Genomic DNA, 20,689 nt, shown 5'->3' on the forward strand with positions numbered 1-20,689 from the left:
CACTGAGCATAGATATTGAATATAACCCATAAAAATTCCAGATACCAACTACAAAGCCAATCTGCTTTTATCAGGAGTAATTCCGGTGTATAGTGTTGATTGATTAAGCTTTGTAATTTTTATCTGTTTTGTGGTAACTTGGGCAATAGCGGCTTGGGAAACAGCCAGGAGGAATGAGGAGGCAGACTCTGGCTGTTTCCTTTATGTGCAATTTATTTACAGTGTAAAGCAAATCAAAACAAAAATGCCCCTCACCTTAAGTTCAGGTAGTATGCACATTAAACATAGGAGATTTTAGCATAGGCTGGCTTCTTCTTGCTCCCCAGTGCCTAATTAACTCTTCTAGGCCCTGAGTTCTTGTACACTGGTGAGGGGCTCCTCTCTTCACCCAGGATTCTTTGCGGGTCTGGATTTTAAGGAAGACCGGGCAAAACAACTGTCCCTGGTCCCTTAAGGTGGTCTGAGGGAGTTTCCTATGGAGTCCCTCACATACCCTCCTCCTCATTCAGGTGAGCATCTGCCTCTATCAGGGACACCTCTCAGAACAGGAAATCCACATTTGTGTTTTCCTGCATTATGTTGTATTTTGTAGTTGATGGACTGTAGGGCTGGGATCCATCTCAACACTCTCTCATTGAACTCCTTATTTCTAGTTATCCAATGGAGCAGTTGGTGGTCTTTTATGAGTGGGAATTGCTGTCCCAGCAGGTAGTAGTGCAAGGTCTCTAAGGCCCACTTAACTGCCAGGGCCTCCTTCTCGATTGTTGAATAACGCCTTTCCCGTGGCATCAGTTTCGGGTAAATGTATGCCATAGGATGTTCTTGGCCATCCCTCTCTTGGACTAAGACTGCTCCTAAGCTTACTTCTGAGGCATTGGTCTGCACCGTGAACATAAGAACGTGCCATACAGGGTCAGACCAAGGGTCCATCAAGCCCAGCATCCTGTTTCCAACAGACAGTAGTCTGAACTTATCAGGACCAGTTCAGAACATAACTCCTCTTTCAGAGCCTGGAAGGCCTTTTCTGCTTCAGCTGACCACTGGATTTTCTCCAGTGCTTTCTTCAACAGTCTTGTGAGAGGCTCTGCCTTCTTCAAATAATTGGGGATAAATCTTCTATAGTACCCGGTGATGCCTAGGAACGCTCTCACTTTTCGCTTTTGTTTGTGTGCTGGTGGCCAGGTGATTGCCTCGATCTTCCGAGCCTGCAGATGAATCTTGCCCATCCCCAGGGTGTAGCCAAGATATTGGACTTCTTGACCCCCTTGGAAACACTTCTTAGGGTTGACTGTCAGTCCTGCTTCGCTCAGACTGGTTAGCATGGCCTGGAGTTGGCTTAGGTATGTCTTCCAATCTGGGCTGTACATCATGATGTAATCCAAATAGGCAGCTGTGTACCCTTGATGTGGGTGGAGCAGGTGGTTGACCAAGCACTGAAACTTGCAGGGGTGCTATTGAGTTCAAAAGGGAGAACCGTGAACTAGAAAAGTACCCCGGGCATCAAGAGCACAGTCTTTTCCTTTGCAGCTGGCATGAGAAGCAACTGTCAATACCTTTTGTAAGGTCCAGGGTAGAGATGAACTGGGCTGATCTCAGATGCTCAGTCAGCTCATCCACTTGAGACATTGGATATATGTCAAGTTTTGAGACTTTGTTGACCTTTTTAAAGACAATGCAGAACCTTATGCTGCCATCTGGCTTCAGTAACAACACTTTGGGTGAGGACCAATCACTGTTAAACTTCTCTATAACTCCAAGCCATAGCATCTCCTTCACTTTGGTTTCAATGATGCGGCATCTGGCCTTGGGAATCTGATAGGGTCATTCCCATACAACAATTCGGGAGGTGTAATGATGTCATACTGTACCAGGTGTGTACAACCTGTTAGATTTGAGAAGATCTCCTTGATTTGCTTTACCAGCTGCTTTGTCAGCTGTCTGTAAGGAATCTGGGTTTGAACTACTTCAGGTCCTACTTCTGGACCAAACTCTTCTTATTGTCCCATTCCACACACCTGTGGAACCCACTTCTTCAGAAGGTTTACGTGGTAGATCTGAATTTTCTTTCATTTATCGGGCTGGGCTCTTTTGTAATAATGGAATTTGTGAAATATAAAAGCTTTTAAATAAATAAAATAATCCATGGGCCCTGTTTTCTCCAGACCTTAATAGGGACCTTGCCAACAGGCTAATAGCTTTCTTTCCGAGGAGGGGAGGAGGACATGGATGCAGTCCCCCAACTGGAATGCTCTTTGGACCGTGGGGTGATTATAAGCTCGGACTTGGGTACCCTGAGCCTTCTCTAGGCTTATGCGGTTTGCCTCCCCAGCTTTTTGTAGGCAATCCTGCCTTGGAGAAAAAGTCCATGAGGTTCTGCCCAGGGTTCCCTTCGTCTTCCCTGGTTTCCCCGAGCTATATCCAAAATTTCTCTTGGCCTCCTCCCATACAGTAGTTCAAAAGGGGAAAACCCATCCAGCTCTGGGGCACTTTGTGCATTGCAAACAGCTCATAGGGCAGCAAGGAGACCCAGTTCTTGCTGTCTTCATCCACAAATTTCCACAGCACTTGCTTGAGCATCTGGTTGAAGTGTTCAACAAGGCCATCAGTTTGTGGGTGATATATTGAAGTGCACAGTTGTTTCATTACCTTGGACACAAATAGAATTCCCTGATCTATCAGGATCTCCTTTGGCAGCCCAAGTTGTGAAAAAAATTCCATTAGGGCGGTCGCCACAGTCGGGATCTTCATGTTCCATAGCAGTATTGCCTCTGGATATCTTATGGCATAGTCCAGAATGACAAGGATGTACTTATTTCCTCAAGTAGATCTCTCTAATGGCCCCATAAGTCCATGCCCACCCTTTCCAAAGGGGTCTCAATTTTGGGCATTGGTATGAGAGGTGCTGCCCATACACCAGCAAGTTTTGAGAGTTTGCAGGTAGGACAAGACCGGCAATACAACTGGACCTATTATGCAGGCCTGGGCAATTGAATTGTGCCAATATTTTCTCTCTGGTCTTTTCCTCTCCTAGGTGAACCCCTAGAAGGTGGCTGTGAGCTAGTTGTGTAACCTTCTGGTGATATAATTTGGGAACTAGTTATTGTTATATCAATTCCACCTCCACTCTTACCTTTGCAATTCGGTAAAATAGGTCCTCTTTCATTACAAAATAAGGAAGAATAGGCTCTTTTAGTTGTGACCCAGGTACTGGCCTTCCATCCACCCTTTGTATATGCTCCTGGACTCACTTAAAGGACTCATCCTCCCTCTGGGCCCATCTGAATCTCCCCAAGTCACCCCCTTTATCCCACTCAAAGGAGCCAGGTAAGACATTCTGGATGGGTTGCTGTTCTTCCCCTGACTCCGACCCTTCCTCCCCAGCTGCCTCTAAATTAGCAGCATAACTGTATTTGTCCTGTCAACTTTGCCTCCAGGGCTTAGGAGACAGATTCTTTATGATACAGATCTGGATTATCCAAAGGAAAGAGTTCTGGAAACTCTAATTCTTCATTGCTGTGACTGGATGAACCTGTTGTGAGCTGGTTCCACAGGCTCTTAAAGTTTGGATGGTCCTGTCCTATCAACACTGGGTAGGATAGCTAGAGAAGCACTCCCACCTCAATTTTGTCTCGGCTGACTGGGGTCTTCTTTTGTACCTGACTTGTTGGATACTGCGTTTAATCCCTATGGATGCATACCAGGGTCACTTCTCTGTCATAGTTAATCTGGACCTGCTATTCTAGCTCTCTTCAGATGAGTGTTTTCGCACTCCACCAAAGCCTGGGCTAGAATGCCATCTAGCTCCACCACAATCAAAAGCAGAGATTACCTGGCAAGGGCCATCCACGAAATTACAAAAGTGTGGGTCCAGGTCAATAATGTCCATTTCCTGGCGTGTAGCCAGATGGACTCAGAACGAATGGGTATAGTATCCTCGTGCTAGCAGTTGGAGACGGATCTGACGTCAGCACGGGTGTATATATACCCCCACAGGAAGCTTTCCGTCTCCAAAGCAGTTTGGAGAGCCTGCACACTCGCTGAGTGTGTTTTCCAAATCTACTTTCTATTTTCTACATTCTACTTTCTTCAACTACACCATCGAGCCCTGCACTCCTGCGGTGATACCCTAAGGTCCCTCCCCCAGTAGAGTTTCCAGGGGTGATTTCCGTGATCCCCCAGAGGTTTAAGTCCTCGGTCCGGTGGCCGAATCGCGGCAGGGACGTAGCCCCCGGGCGAGGTTCGGGTGAGGCATACGAGGCGCCTCGGTCCCGGCGTGGACGAGGCAGCGGGTGCATATCCTCAAACGCGGCGGTGAAGGTACTTGCCCTCTCCCCCCGCAGCCGGAGACCGCCCGGGTTCCAGCCGGGAAGTGCCGAGGATCAGGTAAGGCGTACATCTCTTATTTCTGGTCTCCGAGGAACAGAGGATCAGCGGCGTGGCACGCCGTGGAGGGCGCCATTTTGTGGGCCTTGTTCAGGTATTGAGCGCCCGTAATAGGCGCAGCTCTATGACTAAGCGCATATTATATTCCTCATTGTGCGTATTTTGCCTTATTACTGAGAGCATATTGCATACCACTGAGCGTGTATTGCTAACCGCATATTGCTGAGAGCCTATTGAATGCCATTGAGCGTGTATTGCTAACCGCCTATTGCTGAGAGCATATTGCATATTATTGAGCGTGTATTGTTAGCCGCATAGGGCTGAGCGCCTGTGGTCTATATTACTGCCGCATATTATTCTTCAGCGCCTGTTCTATTAAGCGTATATAGCTGCCGCATATTATTATTGTTAAGCGCCTGTTGTATTCAGCGTATATAGCTGCCGCTTATTATTATTGAGCGCCTGGTGTATTAAGCGCATATTGCTGCCGCATATTAGTATTGTGCGCCTGTTGTATTCAGAGTATATTGCTGCCGCATATTATTAAGCGCCTGTTGGGCTAAGCGCCTATTGCTGCCGCATATTATTATTGTGCGCCTGTTGTATTCAGCGTATATTGCTGCCGCATATTATTAAGCGCCTGTTGGGCTAAGCGCCTATTGCTGCCGCATATTATTGAGCGCCTGTTGTATTGAGCGCATATTGCTGCCGCATATTGTTATTGTGCACCTGTTCTCTTAAGCGTATATTGTGGCCGCTTTTCATTCAGCGCATACTTTTCAATGGAACAGAACGCCTCAGCGTCTTCAGCGGGGGCGCCGCCTGCCTCCGGCATTAAAGCCCTCAGCCTCTGCTCTGCATGCCAGCTTCGAGCCACGCACAGTGAAGAGCTAGTCTCCCTATGTGCCCAATGTGAGGAGGCCGTGGGACCCTCGGGCCAGGACCAGTCTCAGCCACGATTTGCTGACAGTTCCCCAGGGGCTACCCCGGATTTAGCGGGCAGTCTCGACCAATCGGGAATCCCGGGGGATCTTGTACCCCGGCGATTAGAGGCTGCTTCAATTTCCTGGGTGGATCTCTTTAAGGGGATTCATGCCTTTGTACAGATGCAAATGGCTTCCCACCCAGGCCCTGCGGTTTTTGCTGTTCCTGTTGTTCCTGCTGTTCCTGCGGTTCCTGCGGTGGCTACGACTGTGGCGGCTGCTGCGGCTGCCGCTGCGGTGGCGGCTCCTGCGGATCCTGTTCCTGGACCCTCACGCCCTTATCGTGAGCGGCACCTCCCGCTGCTGGACAGTCCAGATCAGTCAGACCAGGAGGTTTCACCGGACGAGTCCAAACTCCCGGACGAGGGGGAACTTCCCCCAGGGATTGAGCCATATAGAACCATGAGGCGGTTCTTCCCTAAGGAGGATCTCTCCGACCTGGTGTCTCAGTGTCTGGCGGAGTTGGATATTACAGGTCCCAGCGCTATGGTACCCTCTGCGCAGAACCCCCTGCTGGAAGGTCTTCGTCCTACAGCCCGCCATTTTCCATTCTTGCAAGCAGCACAACAACTGATAGATTTAGAATGGGCGGCACCAGCGGCTTCCTTCAAAGGGGGCCGGGCCCTGATGGGCATGTACCCACTGGCACCGGCTATCCAGGACCTGCTGGCGTGCCCTCAGGTGGACGCCTTGATTAGCGCTGTGGTCAAGCGCACTACCATTCCAGTTGAAGGGGGGACGGCCCTCAAGGAGCCTCATGACCGGCGACTGGACGCCATTCTGAAACAGACCTTTGAGGTGGCAGCTCTCTCTTTGCGGATCGCAACCTGCTGCACAGTGGTGACGCGTGCCTGTTTGTCACAGGTCAGGAACAACGCTCCAGCAGCTGACATAGAGTCAGCTCTCTCGTTCCTCACGGATGCTGCATCAGATCTAGTCCGGACAACAGCCAAGGGGATCTCATCCTCCGTAGCCGCCAGGAGGCAGCTCTGGATCCGGAAATGGTCAGCTGATGCGCCTTCAAAGACACGCCTCACCAGATTGCCCTTTAAGGGCTCTTTCCTATTTGGCAGCGACCTTGATAAACTGGCCAGTACATGGGGTGCCTCTCTGGTGCCTAGTCTGCCGGAAGATCGGTTCAGAAGGAGCCAGCGCGCCTTTCCAAGGCCCTCTAGGGGTAGAAGCTCCCAGCGCTTCGTTCCCTACAGGAGTCGCTACCAGGCACCTCGTCCTCAGGCCCGGAATCAGTCCTTTCGGACCAAGCAGCGCAAGAGGGGAGCAGGCCCGGGCTCAGGTCCTGGCCACACCTCACAATGAGAATCCGCCGATCCATCTGGGGGCCGGAGCCATAGGGGGCAGGTTAACCCTCTTCTACCCCAAATGGGTCGAGATTACGTCTGACCAGTGGGTCCTCGCCATCTTCCGAGAGGGGTATTATCTGGACTTTCATCGCCTCCCTCCGGACAAGTTTGTGGAATCTTCATGTCCCATACACAAGAAGGCAGTATTGGAAGCTACCCTGGCGAGGCTCCTGTCCTTGAAAGCCATCATCCCAGTACCTGCCTGGGAAGTGAATTCTGGACACTATTCCATTTATTTCATGGTACCCAAGAAAGGGGGCACCTTTCGGCCTGTACTGGACCTCAAGTCAGTCAATCGATACTTAAGGGTCCCGAGGTTTCGCATGGAAACTCTGCGCTCCGTCAAGACCGCAGTACAGCCAGGAGAATTCCTCACGGCATTAGACTTGTCGGAAGCCTACCTGCATATCCCGATCCATCCGGATCATCAACGCTACCTACGCTTCAAGGTTCTGGGTCACCACTTCCAATTCCAGGCTCTGCCCTTCGGATTGGCCACGTCACCGCGGACCTTCACCAAAGTGGTTGTCGTGGTAGCAGCAGCCCTCAGGCGGGAAGGAATTCTGGTCCATCCCTACCTAGACGATTGGCTGATCAGGGCGAAATCACGAGAGGAGAGCCATCGGACAACCGACAGAGTGATCGCCCTTCTGGAAAGCTTGGGCTGGGTGATCAACCTCAGCAAGAGTTGCCTTCAGCCTTCCCAGTCACTGGAATACCTGGGAGTACAGTTCGACACCCAGGCAGACACAGTCAGTCTCACTACCAAGAGAAGGTTAAAACTCCAGACGCGTATCCAGTACTTGATGGGAACCAGTCGGCCCATAGCTTGGTATTATCTGCAGGTTCTCGGTCTCATGGCGTCCACCTTGGAAGTGGTACCTTGGGCAAGGGCCCATATGAGACCTCTACAACACTCCCTGCTCTCTCGCTGGAGTCCCTGTCTACGGAACTATTCCACGCACCTACCTCTGCCTGCCAGAGTACGGACCCAGTTATGGTGGTGGTTGCAGTCCAACCACATGAGCAGAGGTTCGAAGATGTCCTCCCCCACGTGGACTCTGCTCACCACAGATGCCAGCCTGAGCGGCTGGGGTGCACACTGCGAAGGACTTACCGCACAAGGGCGGTGGAACAGAGAAGAGTCCGCGTGGAACATCAACCGTCTAGAGGCTCGGGCAGTCCGATTGGCATGCCTTCGATTTGCTCACAGACTGAAGAACAGAGCAGTCAGAGTGATGTCCGACAACGCCACCACAGTGGCATACATCAACCGTCAGGGCGGAACCAGAAGTCGACAAGAATCTCTGGAGATCGCCCCACTGATGGTTTGGGCAGAGGCGACTCTTCAGGACATCTCCGCCGTTCACATTGCTGGGAAGGACAACACCACGGCAGACTTCCTCAGCAGAGAACGCCTAAATCCGGGAGAGTGGCAGCTGTCACCCACAGCCTTCCAGATGATTGTGGATCACTGGGGGATTCCGGACATGGATTTACTGGCGGACAAGTCCAATGCTCAAGTACCCAGATACTTCAGCCGCAAGCGCGATCCGTTCTCACACGGAATCGATGCCCTGGTGCAGCCATGGCTTCCAGGGACTCTGCTATCCGCCTTTCCTCCATGGCCTCTGCTGGGCGCCATCATCCACAAGATTCAGAAACACCCTGGCCTAGTTCTTCTAGTGGCACCAGACTGGCCAAGAAGACCCTGGTACGCGGACATGAGAAGACTACTGGCAGGGGAGCCCCTTCCCCTGCCTCCTCTCCGGGACCTTCTACGTCAAGGTCCCATCCTCCACGAGGATCCAGCTCAATTCTCTCTTATGGTCTGGCCATTGAGAGGGCTAGACTGAAGAAAAGAGGTTACTCGGAGCCCGTGATAGATACACTCCTCCGAGCTCGCAAGTTTTCCACATCCCTCACCTATGTAAGGATCTGGAGAGTATTTGAAGCATGGTGCGACACTCATGGCACCAATCCACATGCGACCACAATTCCTATTGTTCTGGATTTCCTGCAGGATGGGCTTCAGAAGGGTCTCTCCCTCAGTTCCATCAAAGTGCAGGTGGCTGCACTGTCTTGCTATGGTCCCAGGAGGGATGGCAAGACCATTGCCACGCATCCAGATGTGTCTCTCTTCCTGAAAGGAATTAAGCACATTCGTCCGCCACTGAAGTGGCCAGTGCCTTTGTGGAACCTCAACCTTGTTTTGGATTTCCTCGCGGGATCCACCTTCAGACCCCTTCGGGGCCTGTCTTTCCGTTCTCTAACCTTGAAGATGGTGTTCTTATTGGCGGTGTGTTCCGCACGCCGCATCTCGGAGCTACAAGCACTGTCCTGCCGTGATCCCTTTCTGAGAATCACTCCAGAGGCTATCCATCTTCGCACGGTTCCCTCCTTTTTACCTAAAGTGGTTTCACAGTTTCACCTTAATCAGACTATATCCTTGCCTACCACGGCAGGTTTGAAGAAATCTGAAGAAGGGTGTTTGCTACGCCATCTCGACATAGGCAGACTGCTGCCTAGATATCTGGAAGTGACACAAGAACTACGAAAGACGGACCATCTGTTCGTCCTGCACAGCGGGAAACGACAAGGGGAAGCGGCCTCTCGGCCCACCATCGCTTGCTGGATTAAAGAAGTTATCAGAGCAGCTTACGTGGAGGCCGGGAAGTCTCCTCCTCTACAGGTCAAGGCTCATTCTACCAGAGCACAAGCGGCATCCTGGGCGGAATCCAGGATGCTGTCACCTGCGGAAATATGTAAAGCGGCGACATGGTCCTCCCTCCATACCTTCTCCAGGTTCTACCGTCTGGATGTCCAGGCCAGGGAGGACTCAGCATTTGCGAGGGCGGTACTACATGGTCCTCAGGCAGCCTCCCGCCCAGGCTGGGAGTAAAACTTTTGTACATCCCATTCGTTCTGAGTCCATCTGGCTACACGCCAGGAAATGTTGAGATTACTTACCTGATAATCTCCTTTTCCTTAGTGAAGACAGATGGACTCAGCATCCGCCCAGCTCCCTGTGTACATGGGTTTCACCGATTCAAGGTAAGCCATGTCATCTGTTTCCATAAGAGCGTACACTCTACCAGGTGTCAACGCCTTCCGGTTGGGAATGCTGGCGGTCAGCTACTATCAATCGGTCAGGGGAATCCTGTTTCACTTTTTACTGAGCGTCAGTACACACATCCATAACAGCTTTTGCAAGGAAGATTACTAAGTTGCTACGCTTCCTGTGGGGGTATATATACACCCGTGCTGATGTCAGATCCGTCTCCAACTGCTAGCACGAGGATACTATACCAATTCGTTCTGAGTCCATCTGTCTACACTAAGGAAAAGGAGATTATCAGGTAAGTAATCTCAACATTGGTTGCTCTTCCCTGCAGGGATAGTCTTGTGCACAATGGCCTGTCTTACTAAAACATGGCGGTCCTGTGGGTTTTTGTGATTGAGATGAAAATCCAATCTATCTGACTCCACCTGTTGTCGGGGTCTCCTATCCTTAGAACTCTGGCATCGTCTACCTGGGTTGGGAGGTCTCCCTTGAGCCTGCTGTGATTCAGGGATGGATTGAGCTTGGTAGTAGGTCTCTGCCATCTCCATTGCCATCTCTAGTGTAAGATTCAAGTGCCTGCACACCCACTGCTGCATATGGGTTTTAAGCCATTTAGGAACTGTTCCAGCAAAACAGTTCCTAGATGGCTACCTTTATCCCGGGTTTTCCGGGATAAAGGTAGCCATCTAGGAACTGTTGGCTACCTTTATCCCGGGTTGGCTACCTTTATCCCGGGTTTTCCTTCCGGGTACAGCTATTTCCAAGCCACATCCTTAATTTGGTGGAAAAGTTTCTGCAGGTTCTCCTCTGGTTGAAGAACTCCTTGTTGAAAGTGCTGTCTGTAGGCTTCCGGGGTAAGTCACACCCTCTTTAGGATGATTGTTTTGACTTGGGCATATACAGTCCTTCCCTCCAGGTAGGCGGTAAAGAAGGCAGCTTGACTGATCCCTTTAAGGAAATTCCCCAGATAGGTAGTCCATGTATCTTCTGGCTATCCTGCCAAGCGAGTGGTCCATTCAGAGTTCTTCTGGAAACACTCAGGGTCTTCTCCTGGGGCCATCTTAAGTATGACTGTGACAAGGGAGGTAACCTAGCAGTCTGTATGACCTGTGCTAGTATTGTATTTTGCTACGTAACTTGTTCATATAGTGCTTGCTGCTCGACAATTTGAGTTGGTAGGGCATTCTGCAATTAATGCTGCCTTGCAGCCAGGACCTGGATCATGTGCTACATTTTCTGTGCTTCCTAAGCTGCCCCAAACTGGGTATATTTCTAGGGAAAAGAGAGGGGGGAAAACAACAACAAGAAAAACCCTTCTGTCCTATTCATCCCTGACTCAGTGTTTGAACCCTGACTGCACAGGCAGGCTACCCCCTTGGCCTGTTGTAGCTTCAACTTGGTGAGAGGAAGTGGGAGGCCCCAGGGGGAAAAAAACTCTTTGTAGGGTTTTTTTTCTTCTGCTCCTGCAGCTGTGGGCTCCTGCTTGTGCTTCCAGCTTAAGCAGGAGATCCCACCTCTGCCACCATATGTGGTAACTTGGACGATAGCAACTTTGGAAACAGCCAGGTGGATTACGGAGGCAGATTCTGGCTGTTTTATTTGCAATTTATTTACAGTGCAAAGCAAATCTAAACATAAATGCAGCTCTCATTAAGTTCAGGTAGTGTACACATCAAACATAGGAGGTTTTAGAGTAGGCTGGCTTCTTGCCTGCTCCCCAGGTCCCCTCTAACCTTTCTAAGCCCTGAGTTCTTGTACACTGGTGAGGAGCTTCTTCATTCACCCAGGATTTCTTGTGGGTCTGGATTTTAAGGAAGTCCGGGCGAGACAGTTATGCCCAGTCTCTTACGGTGATCTGAGGGAGTTTCCTATAGACTCCCTCACAGTATTGTTTAGTTTGTATATATGATCCTGTACAAAAATTATTTTTATCGGTATTGTTTGTATGTATGATTCCTGTACAGTGCTGATGGTATCTGATAGACAGATACAGTCTAGAAAAATGTAAAACTATGTAGAAATGCTTGTAAATTCCTTTTGAATCAGTTACAGGATTTGTGGTAATTTTTTTTGCTCTGTTTTGCCTGTTTCCAGACAGAGTTGATAGATCTGTCTACTGTAGATGTGATCCTCATATCTAACTACCACTGTATGATGGCTCTGCCTTACATCACAGAGCATACTGGATTCACTGGAACAGTGTATGCTACTGAACCAACCGTACAAATAGGCAGGTAAAAAAAAATATATAAAACTTCATTTTTTTTCCAATTGTTTGACATGTGTAGTTTAGAATTAGTTCCTTCTGGAACTGTCATAAAGACAATAGATAGTGACTGTCTGATGTCAGGTCATTGCTCGATGATGTCTGTTTCAGAAATGATGTATCCTGAGCATCACATTCCTTTGTCACTGCATAGCAACTAAGAAACATGGGTTTTAGCTTTTATAGAGCCATAAGGGTAGATGAAATGGATTTCAGTCATTCTGTATGTAGTCATTCTATAGAGCTCAGTTCTTATGACTGATCATAGAGCCATGCCTTAAAATTCCATATCATATTTTTGGACTTCAGGAGATAGCAACTGATGAGCTCTGGTCTGTGATTTTATATATTGTTGTGAAATTATGTTTAACAAAACATCTTGGAGCATATTTAACTGCTGTTACTTTCATTATGAAATACTATAAACTTTTTATAGGTGCTTTCTAGCCCTATTTAATTTGTGTGTGTTATGTAAATATTGGTTTCATTCTGTCATTTTTTGTATAAATTTCTGTAGTCTTTCCCTTGGAGCATTGAACCATAGGATTGTTGTTTTGCTTCTGCTTTCTTGAAAGCCTTTGATTCTTCATGAAGCATCACTCCAAAAAGAAAGATGCCTTTGACTGACCCTATATAACTTATATAAAAGATGCAGCACAGTTTAGGATTATTTAGATGTGGTTCGAATGTTCTGTGCATGACATTTCCATACAGGATAATGATAATCTGGAAGTATATCAGATAGTACAGAGTGACTGACTGATGCTCTGTGTGACTTATTTTTTTAACATCATTTCTTAGGCTTCTCATGGAAGAGCTGGTAAATTTCATTGAACGGGTACCAAAGGCTCAGTCTGCCTCCTTGTGGAAGAACAAAGAAGTGCAGAGGTAATCAACAGTGTAGCTGTAAAATAACTTGCATCAATGGACGTACCATATATCTAAATGTGCAATGCAACCATAAAATTCAGAAACGTAAAGTGCCTTGGAAATGTTTTCACACACTTGTATATTTTTCACATTCTCTTGCATAAAAAATACAAATCTGTACAGTTGATGTAATATTCGTTGCTCTGCTTGGTCTTCTGTGTCTTGTCATGTTAAATACATTTTAAAAAAAATGCATTAAGGTAGGAGTTTGTTTCCCTGGTCTACACAACATACTCTAAACTTTAATTGTGAAAAAACAATTAAGAAGTATTCCAAAAGTAATTAAAAATAAACAGTCTTATTTGCATAAGTAGTCATACCCCTTGCAGAAATAACAGCTATGAGTCATTTAAAGTGAATATACCAATTTTGCCCAGCAGTATGGTGCAGTTTTTGCCCATTCTTGGCAGAAGAGCACAAGCTCTTTCAAGATGACTGGGATTCGTCTGTGGACTGCAATCTTCCATTCTTAGAGATTTTCTGTTAGTCCAGGTCTGCGCTTTGACTTTCTTCTTGCTGAGCCACTCCATTGTTGCTTTTGCTTTGTGCTTAGGACCGTTGTCTTGCTGAAAGGTAAATGTTCTTCCCAGACCCAGGTCTATGGCAGACTGGAACAGGTTTTCCTACAGGACCTGTCTGTACTTTGCACCATCCATCTTTCTCTTGATCTTCACAAACCTCTCTGTTTCCTCTGCTGCAAGTCATCCCCACAAGATAATGCTGCCACACCATGCTTTCATGTAGGGATAATGCTAGCAGGGTGATGTGCTGTTTGTTTTATGCCACACATGTTGCTTAGAATTGAGACAAAAAAATAAACTTTGATCTCATCAGACCATAAAACCTTCTTCCATATGCATGCTATGTCCCCTTATTGTTTCTTTGCAAATGCTATGCAGCATATCATATGGCTGTTCTTCAGCAGTGACTTCCTTCTTGTCACCCTCCCTTACAAACCATGATTGTTGAACAGTCGACATTTTCCCCAGTCTCAGCTAGTCCCTTCTGTAGATCTTTTAAAGTAATTTAAGGCCTCACAGTGACCTTCTGTAGCAGTTTCCTTAACCCCCGGTATCTGACTTTGGAGGGATGGCCCGATTGTGGCAATGGTATTACCAAACTGTTTCCACTTAATGATGGACCTGATAATGCCCCAGTGGATATTCAAACATTTAAATTTTCCTATAACCTTCCTCCAATCTGTACCTTTGAATAATTTTATCCTAGGGTTCTTTCAGCAGCTCCTTGTTTTGACCCTTGCTTCATATTCACTTCATACAAAGATTCAGCTTGATTCTGCGTCCAGGAGTGTTAGAATCAGCTCAATTACTGTGATTGAACACACATGGGCTCTATTGAAATTATTAGGGGCATTGTTAAGTCAATTTTTTGAACCAGAGCTAATCTGGGTTTGCTATGACATAGGGTCTGAAGATTTATGCAATCAAATCTTTGTTTTTTTTAATCATAATTAGTTTTGGAATATTTCTATAATTTTTCTTTCATGATGAAAATGTAGAGTATGTTGTGTAAATCAGTGAATCAGATTCCTACTTTAATGCACTTTGTTTTTTAGACAGCAGAATGTGAAAAATGTACAGGGGTGTGAAAACTTTTGCAAGGCACTGTATGTGTGCTTACCTTAGAGACAGCAATACAGCACTCCTGCAGAAGAGAGGTGGAATTCTTTTTATTATAATTAATTTTATGAATAGCAGTATTATCTAATTAAATTTAGATAATTAAAGAATCAAAGTACTTTGTCCAACAGCAGAGTCTCTGTTGCTGATACTGAATTAGAAATTTATCCAGTCTTGCGCTGTATTCATCAGGACCACTTTTCCTAGCACAGCTATGTCAGTGACACAGTCAAATAAAACTTTAGGGACAGAAATAAAGCATAGAAGCTGCTACTTGTGACTGTAAAGGACTTTTCTAGCCTAACTTGCCACTCATTTAAATTGTCACTTGAGAACCATGCAATTGTGGTTGTTTTAATGTTGTGAATCAGTAATTTTCAAATTTCAGTGGCAGGCTGAAGCCAGTATTGTTCTCCCTTCTTTTAATTCATGATTACCCAAAAGAAATGAGGTATCTTTGTAAACTAGTAAATTTGCCTTTCATTGCAATATACTGAAATCAGGGTTGTTGAACTAACTGTATATAGGACATGGTCTTGGCAAGTATTTGGCTCAATGCTTTTTCCAATGTATTAAATTATGGGAGGGAAGTTCACCAGGCCAGCATAGAAAACAATAAATATTACTCTCTCCAACAAACTGATCAAGGAAGCTTGATCAATTTCTGTAAATCAATGGAAACTGATCAGAATTAGCATCTGATTTAACATCAGTCTAATATACCTAGGAATTTTTTTCTTTCTGTCAGATGTACTTCTGCCAGCTGCAATAAATCTTACTACTGTAGATTTATCTTGAAGACATTTAGTCATCACTCTTGTAGGTAGTGACAGTATTGTTCATTCTTTTCTGAAAAGATTGACCAATCCCTTTGTTTCTGCCTATTTAAGACTAGTTTCTTTATTATTTTTCCTTCAGCTTTCAGTAGGGAGCTGTCATAACTGGCTTCTAGTATTTTTCCTTATTTAATTTTCACATCGCCTTCAACATAAAACAAGTATTATAGAAGGATCCTTAGATTGCTGATTTGATTCCTATTCAAAGGAAGGATTTTTTGCTTTCTTTCATTCTGTTTTTGTGGATAAGAGATTTCTCAGTAAACTAAAATGTCATGGGATTGGAGATGTTGTCTCTGAGTGGATTGGTGACTGGTTAAAAGCCAGGAAACAAAGAGGTAGGACTAAATGGTCAGATTTCCCAGTGGAGATAGGTGAATTTGTCCTGGGACAGTGCTAATCAATTTATTCATAAGTTATCTAGAAAGTGAAATGATCAAATTCACAGATGACACAAAAATATTCAGGGTATTTAAAACTCAGGGAGATAGTGAGGAACTACAGAAGGACCTTGTGAGACTGGAGAAGTGGGCATCTAAATGGCAGGTGAAATTTAATATTGACAAGTGCAAAGCGATGCACATATGGAAAAATAACTTTAATTTTGGATATATGATCATGAGTTCTGCATTAGGAATAACCACCCAGAAAAAGGATCTAAGAGTTGTTGACAGTATGTTGAAATCAGCTCATTGTGCAGTGGTGGCCAAATATGCTAGCAGAATGCTAGGAATTATTTGGAAAGGAATGGAAAATGAAACAGAGAACATCTTAATGCTTCTCTGTTTATCAATGGTATGACCGCATCTTGAGTATTGTATGCAAATCTGGTCACCCCATCTCAAAAATGATACAGTGTATTTAGAAAAGTTACAAAGAAGAGCAACAAAAATGGTTAAGGAGTGGAACCGCTCACATATGAAGAAAGGCTAAATAGAATAGGGCTCTTCATCTTGGAGAAGAAATGATTGATGTCTAAAATAAATCATGAGTAGAGAAGAAAAGGTAAATAGAGAATGGACAGTTATTTACCCTTTCAAATAAAACTAGAACTAGGGACACTCCTTTAACCTAACAGGGATCATATATAAAACCAATTGCGAGTCCTCTGTACTTTTGAGGTATTTGATCTAGTTGAACCTGTATACATAACACTACCATCGTTACATAAATTATTAAAACACGTTGATACAACAATAGATTTTGTTTCTTTATTGAACAAATGGAACATAGATTTACAATTACAATTCACAGTTCAAAAATTCTCTCATTGCTTTACAACTATTAACTCCATTTCTAGCAACATAATGCTAAGAGAAATATGATATAAAATTCTTACAAGATGATATGTTTCACAGCATTATGTTAGGCCTTATTAGTAAAGTAATCCCAAACTGACCATTGTATAAAATGTAATGGAACTCAGAGTACTTTAGGTCATTCTTTTGGTCTTTCACATCTATTCAAAAATTTTGGACTGAAATATTCTGTTATATATCAGGTGCTAGCCTTGACTATACCATGTAAAGTTGAACTTATTTTATTCAAAGATTTCTCTGGTTTCTTTTTAAGAACAAATTTATAAAGTTATAGATAAGGAAATGTTTTCTGATCGTGAAAAAGATGATTTTGCAATATTGGAGGGACTCAACTTAGCTACCAACATTGGTGAAGCATTCTACGTAATGTAGCTCTAATGGTGAAGATGGGAACGAAGCAAGTTTCTATTAAGAAACATGAATTCTTACAAGTTTGGGCTCTATATTTGGACTCTCTAAGTAGCAAAGCAAGGAGCCTTTAAACAACTTTTCTGTGTCTTTATCGTAGTTTGGACATACCTGATTATTTATCCACTTTGGGCTTTGATTGTCAAGATGTTTTTCACGTAGATAATCAGGATGAATTAGCCATGCTGTCTGGGATGTCCTCCGGTCATCCCAGACAGGTGGCGGAGCTCTCAAAGTAAAGTTCTGAGTCTTGCTGTAGTGTGTGCCTGGTTGGCATCCTCCCCCCCCCCCCCCCCCCCCCCACCTTCCAGAGTCTCCTCAGCCTGACAGCATGTGGAGCTCTTGGTCTCCTCAAGCGTTTTTCTGTGAAGAGAATACTTAATTTAAAAAAAAAAAAGAGATTTATTCCACTTCAGGACCTCTGCCAGTAGTTAGGCTTAACTACTTTTCAGAAATCTGTCAAATTCTGACTAAAAATGCATCGTCCAGGCTTCAAGTTCTGCAGCTGCGGGGAGATTGTCAGTTACTGACAGGCATATCTCCTGCTATATTTGTCTAGGCCCTCAACATGACCAGGCTAACTGTGCTGATTGTGGACGGATGTCCCCCAGAGTACAGAGACAATGGGCAGCAAAAATCCTGGAACTAAGACAGGCTGCGTCGGGATCTTATGGCCCCCTCTGAAGAATCGGCAAGATCCTCCCCGGGACTGCCTCGGGCGTCAAAGGAGTCTGTGCGCCCATGGGCGGCTTCCGTCAGCCATTCTGCGTTGACTGCATCAGGCAAAACATTACCTTCGGTGCCGATGTATGGAGCGAGTGATGCATACATTGCATTGAAGAAGGCCTTTGCGTCAATGCATCGACCAGCATCGGCGCACCGATGCATCCGGCGCAAGCAAATCCAGCCATGCTTCAGGATCAAAGCATGCGCATACCACTTCGATGCATTGACACACTTCAGAGTCAACTCATCCCAAAAAGTCCCGGATGTCGTCTCCATCACTGCAAAAGGCTCATAAGCAGCCCAAGAAGCATATTTCTGGCCATAAGAGGCAAAAAGAACCATCTCCTTTTCTAACTGTAGACAAAGACCCTCTGTCTCCTCCTCCAGAGGCATCCTCATTCTCACTTCCATCTGATCAGGAGGAGCCATTGCTTAAAAGGCCTCGGAAGACTTCATCAGGAAGTGAAAGGCCCATTCTGCCACCACAACTTCCACCATGAGGAGCTCCACCAGCTGCACAACCTCAAGAGGAGTTGGCATCCCAGGCAATGTCATAAATATCCTTAATCTTGGCGCAGTTTTTAACAGTGGCAAATCAAGGAGGATGCAGACTAGAACCACCACAGGAGGCTCCAATGTCGCCTCCAGGAAGCCCCAGTCCTGGTCCGGCCCCAGTATCACCTTCTTCCCCCTCCAGCTAGCCAATCACCTTTATCATCCTCACCTGGCTCTTCCACAGGGTACCCATCAGACCCTCCAGAGGATCAACCAGAATCAGTTTCCCCTCCCGAAGACATCATGTATTCCATATTCCTTGAGAAAGTGGGTCAAACACTGAATATTGAAACTAGGAAATTGCCAGATCTAAGACCGGATGTTTTTGGCTTACTAAAGGTGTTTGAAACGCCGGCAGAATCAGTGGCACTCCCATCTCTTGAGGTGCTGGATGCAGTTATGAAGACAGCCTGGGAAACACCGCTTTCCGACTACTCAACTTCAAGGAAGTCTGAATTAAAATATCAATGCATCAGTCTTCCTGTTATGCCCATGTTCAATTGCCTCACGCCTCAGTCGTCATAGAGTCAGCGATGCAAAAGGCCTGTAAATCAAGGTTACACTCCAATGTGCCTCCAGGTCGTGACTACAAATACTTCGGCAAGCATGCATACCAATCAGGTATGCTTAATGCAAAAATCCAGCAGCATCAGTTTGTGATTATGCAGTATCTATTTGAATACTTATAGGCCTTGAAACCCAAGCTTCAGGAGGGATCTCCTGATCAACACCTCCCTGGTAAGTTCCATCACATGGAGGAGGGTTTTAAGACATCTGATCCGGACTGTGTGTGAAGGATTTGAGACATCTGCTAAATCCACAGCAAATGCCATCGCAGCATGAAGACTTGTATTGCTGAGGGCAAGCGCTGTCAGAGAAGATGTCCAGGAGAAATTAACAAACCTCCCATGTTTACCTGACAACTTATTCGGCGACCAGTTCCGGGGTAGTACAGTTGAAGGAGCAAAAATGAGCTGTACAATCACTAACTATTCCATCAGATTTTTCAGCCTCCAGAATGTATTATTTAACTTACTGGAAACCACAGTATCAGTGTCGACCCTTTAGGCCTTACCCACCTTCACGGCCTACGTACTACTCCTCTTCTCGCCCTCAGACTTCGCAATCACAGCTACTTAGACAGCGTCAGAGGACTCCCAAACAACCTAGGACCAAAACCCACCTAAACCATCACAAGGTTTTTAGGGAATCCCAGACCACTGCTACCATTTCCAGTTGGCGGCAGGTTAATCCACTTCTTACCTGCATGGGACGCCATCACAACCGACCTCTGGGTATTAAAGATACTAAAGGAAGGTTACTCCCTCAACTTCCAATCTTTTCCCCCCATGCCACACTTGTTACACACCAAGAAACAGGGCATATATTCCCCGTAAATGCACCTGGAGATCACCAACCTCCTACAGCAGGTCATACACGAACTGCCTGTCTCACACCATCACACAGGTTTTTATTCCCAATACCTCCTCATTCCAAAGAAATCAGGAGGATTCTGTCCTATCCTAGTTTTCAGCATGCTGAACAAGCACCTGATCATGGAAAAATTCAAAATGACGTCACTCAAATCCATTCTACCCTTTATTCAACCCAAAGACTGAATGTGTTCCATAGATCTCAAGGATACTTATTCCCACATACTGATGCACAAGGCCTCCTGGCGGTACCTTTGCTTCACGGCGATGGGACGCCATTTTGGCCTCTCCACGGCGCCCAGAGTTTTCACGAAATGCCTAACGATAGTAGTGGCTCACCTACGATGACAGGACATACAAATATTTCCCTATCTGGACGATTGACTTCTAGTAGCACCCAGCCCATCTCTTCTACAAACCAATCTCCTCAAGACCATTCAATGCTTGGATGGATTGGGACTACTAATCAATTACAAGAAATCAAATCTGCATCCCAAGCAAGCATTGCAATTCATTGGAGCCCATATTTTGTCCAAGCCTTCCCTCAAACATAACATCGCAACAGAGTTTTCATTTAGCTCAATAGACTAAATGTCCAACCCTGTAATTGCATATCCATTCATGTTTATTCTCCAGTTTTTTTTTTCTGTCCTTTATTTCCTGGCTATTCTAGCCTCCAAGTTCATTCCCCCTGTTATTTGTACCTGCGCTTCGGCCTTCTTGTTATATGGTTTTTTGTTAAGTTAACCCCCAAGTTTGATGTAAACCGGCCTGATATGAAGCTT

At 45.9% G+C, this 20,689-nt stretch overlaps 1 protein-coding gene across 4 annotated transcripts in view; it reads left to right on the plus strand.

Annotated features, from left to right (window-relative positions):
- Window positions 1–20,689, plus strand: part of INTS9 (integrator complex subunit 9) — a 423,090-nt gene that overhangs the window by 130,000 nt on the left and 272,401 nt on the right. For all 4 annotated transcript variants that reach the window (XM_029596158.1, XM_029596159.1, XM_029596160.1 and 1 more), the window contains 2 exons: window positions 11,886–12,025; window positions 12,859–12,945. In XM_029596158.1, coding sequence (XP_029452018.1) covers window positions 11,886–12,025; window positions 12,859–12,945 — 227 coding nt within the window. The remainder of the gene's footprint in view (window positions 1–11,885; window positions 12,026–12,858; window positions 12,946–20,689) is intronic.

Source organism: Rhinatrema bivittatum, chromosome 3, assembly GCF_901001135.1.
Source record: "Rhinatrema bivittatum chromosome 3, aRhiBiv1.1, whole genome shotgun sequence".
Lineage (NCBI taxonomy): Eukaryota > Metazoa > Chordata > Amphibia > Gymnophiona > Rhinatrematidae > Rhinatrema > Rhinatrema bivittatum.